The 1,553-nt window shown below is 58.1% G+C and overlaps 1 protein-coding gene across 1 annotated transcript; it reads left to right on the forward strand.

Annotated features, from left to right (window-relative positions):
• LOC127763851 (uncharacterized) lies at positions 1-1,159 on the forward strand. Its single transcript, XM_052288650.1, has one exon. The coding sequence runs from the start codon at positions 49-51 to the stop codon at positions 934-936; it is 888 nt and encodes a 295-aa protein (XP_052144610.1). The 5' UTR covers positions 1-48; the 3' UTR covers positions 937-1,159.
• Positions 1,160-1,553: the final 394 nt, after the last annotated feature.

The raw sequence follows: 1,553 nt of genomic DNA on the forward strand, positions 1-1,553 counted from the left end.
TCTAGTCCTTCAACCCAACCCACTGACACACACACACTCCTCTCTCCCATGGCGCTCGTCGGCGGCGGCAAGGTGGTGGCGGCGGAGCCTGGCGTGGCGCGGCGGCTGTGGCGCGTGGTGCGCGCCGTGCTGTACATGCTGCGGCGCGGGCTGCAGGCGCCGTCCGGGCGCAAGCTCGCCATGGACCTCCACCTCCTCCTCCGCCGCGGCAAGATCGCCGGCAAGGCGCTCGGCCACCTCGTCACGTTCCACCACCACCACCACAACCATGGGCACGGCTTCTCCGCCTCGGCGGCGGCGGCGGGGTCGTCGTCGCTGTCGTGCCGCGGCATCGACCCGGCGCTCGCGGTGTACGAGCCCTCGCGCGGGCGACGCCGCGAGGTCGAGTTCAGCTGCAGCAACACGCCCTCCTCCACCACCGGTGGCGGCGGCGGCGGCGGCCTCCTCGGACGCCGCCGCCGAAACCGCCACCACCGCCGCGACGACTACGAGTTCTCCAACGACGCCGGCGCCGGTGGAAGCGGTTACTACGACCACGGCTACGACGCGGCCTACGTCGCCAGGGTGTTCGAGATGCTCAACGACAGCGAGCACCTCTTCAACGACGACGACGCCGCCGTGGCCGTGGCGCCGGCCACCGCCGAGACGACGCCGCTGTGGACGCCGGCCCGCTCCCACCACTCCCACAGCCCCGCCCCGGCGGCGCCGAGCCGGCATCGCGGCCGCACCACCGACTCGCCGTTCGCCGCGAGCAACGGCGACGAGGCCGGCGGCGGCGCGCAGCAGCAGGTGGACAGGAAGGCCGACGAGTTCATCAGGCGCTTCTACGAGCAGCTGCGCGCGCAGCGCAGCGTCGCCGCCACGCCGGACTACTACGGCGCCAGCCCGTACGCCGGCCGCCGCGCGCCACGGCCGGTCGCCGCCGGCATCGCCTAGATCGCGGTCGATCGAGAGACAAGCCTTTCTTTGTACGACGTTGTACGGCTGTGCTTTGTACACCAAACTCCATGTTGCTACCATTGCTACTACTGCGTACTAATTACTTGTCATGTCCTAAACCCTAAAAACCAGTAGCATCTATCAAAAGAGATTAATTTTTGCTGTGTTTAATTGTTCTTATTCAGTTATTCTAATGCTCCTTACATAATAATCACTAGAAAATCAGTTGATTTAGATTGTTGTGCGGATTATTAATCAGATTATCTACTTGATTATAGAGATAATAAATAACATATTTTTTTATTTAAAATATACTTAACAAATAGCTTAACACAAGTAGAAGAAAGTAATTTTGAGAAAACACAATTTTCAAAGCGTGTATATAAGTAAATATATATAATCCGTTTCAATAATCCGATGAATAATTCTTCATCAATCTATACGTGCTTACATAGAACTATAGCTAGTGGTATTGTAAAGGAGAGTGATGTAAGAGATAGTAGTATAGGGGGGCTGAAAAGAGTTGGGATATGCATGATTTGGTTCTTGTGGAGATGAGGGTACAGGAGCAGCCTTTAGCATGTTGGTTGGGTGTGTCGGAAGGTACAACAGTA

This window comes from Oryza glaberrima, chromosome 2, assembly GCF_000147395.1.
Source record: "Oryza glaberrima chromosome 2, OglaRS2, whole genome shotgun sequence".
Lineage (NCBI taxonomy): Eukaryota > Viridiplantae > Streptophyta > Magnoliopsida > Poales > Poaceae > Oryza > Oryza glaberrima.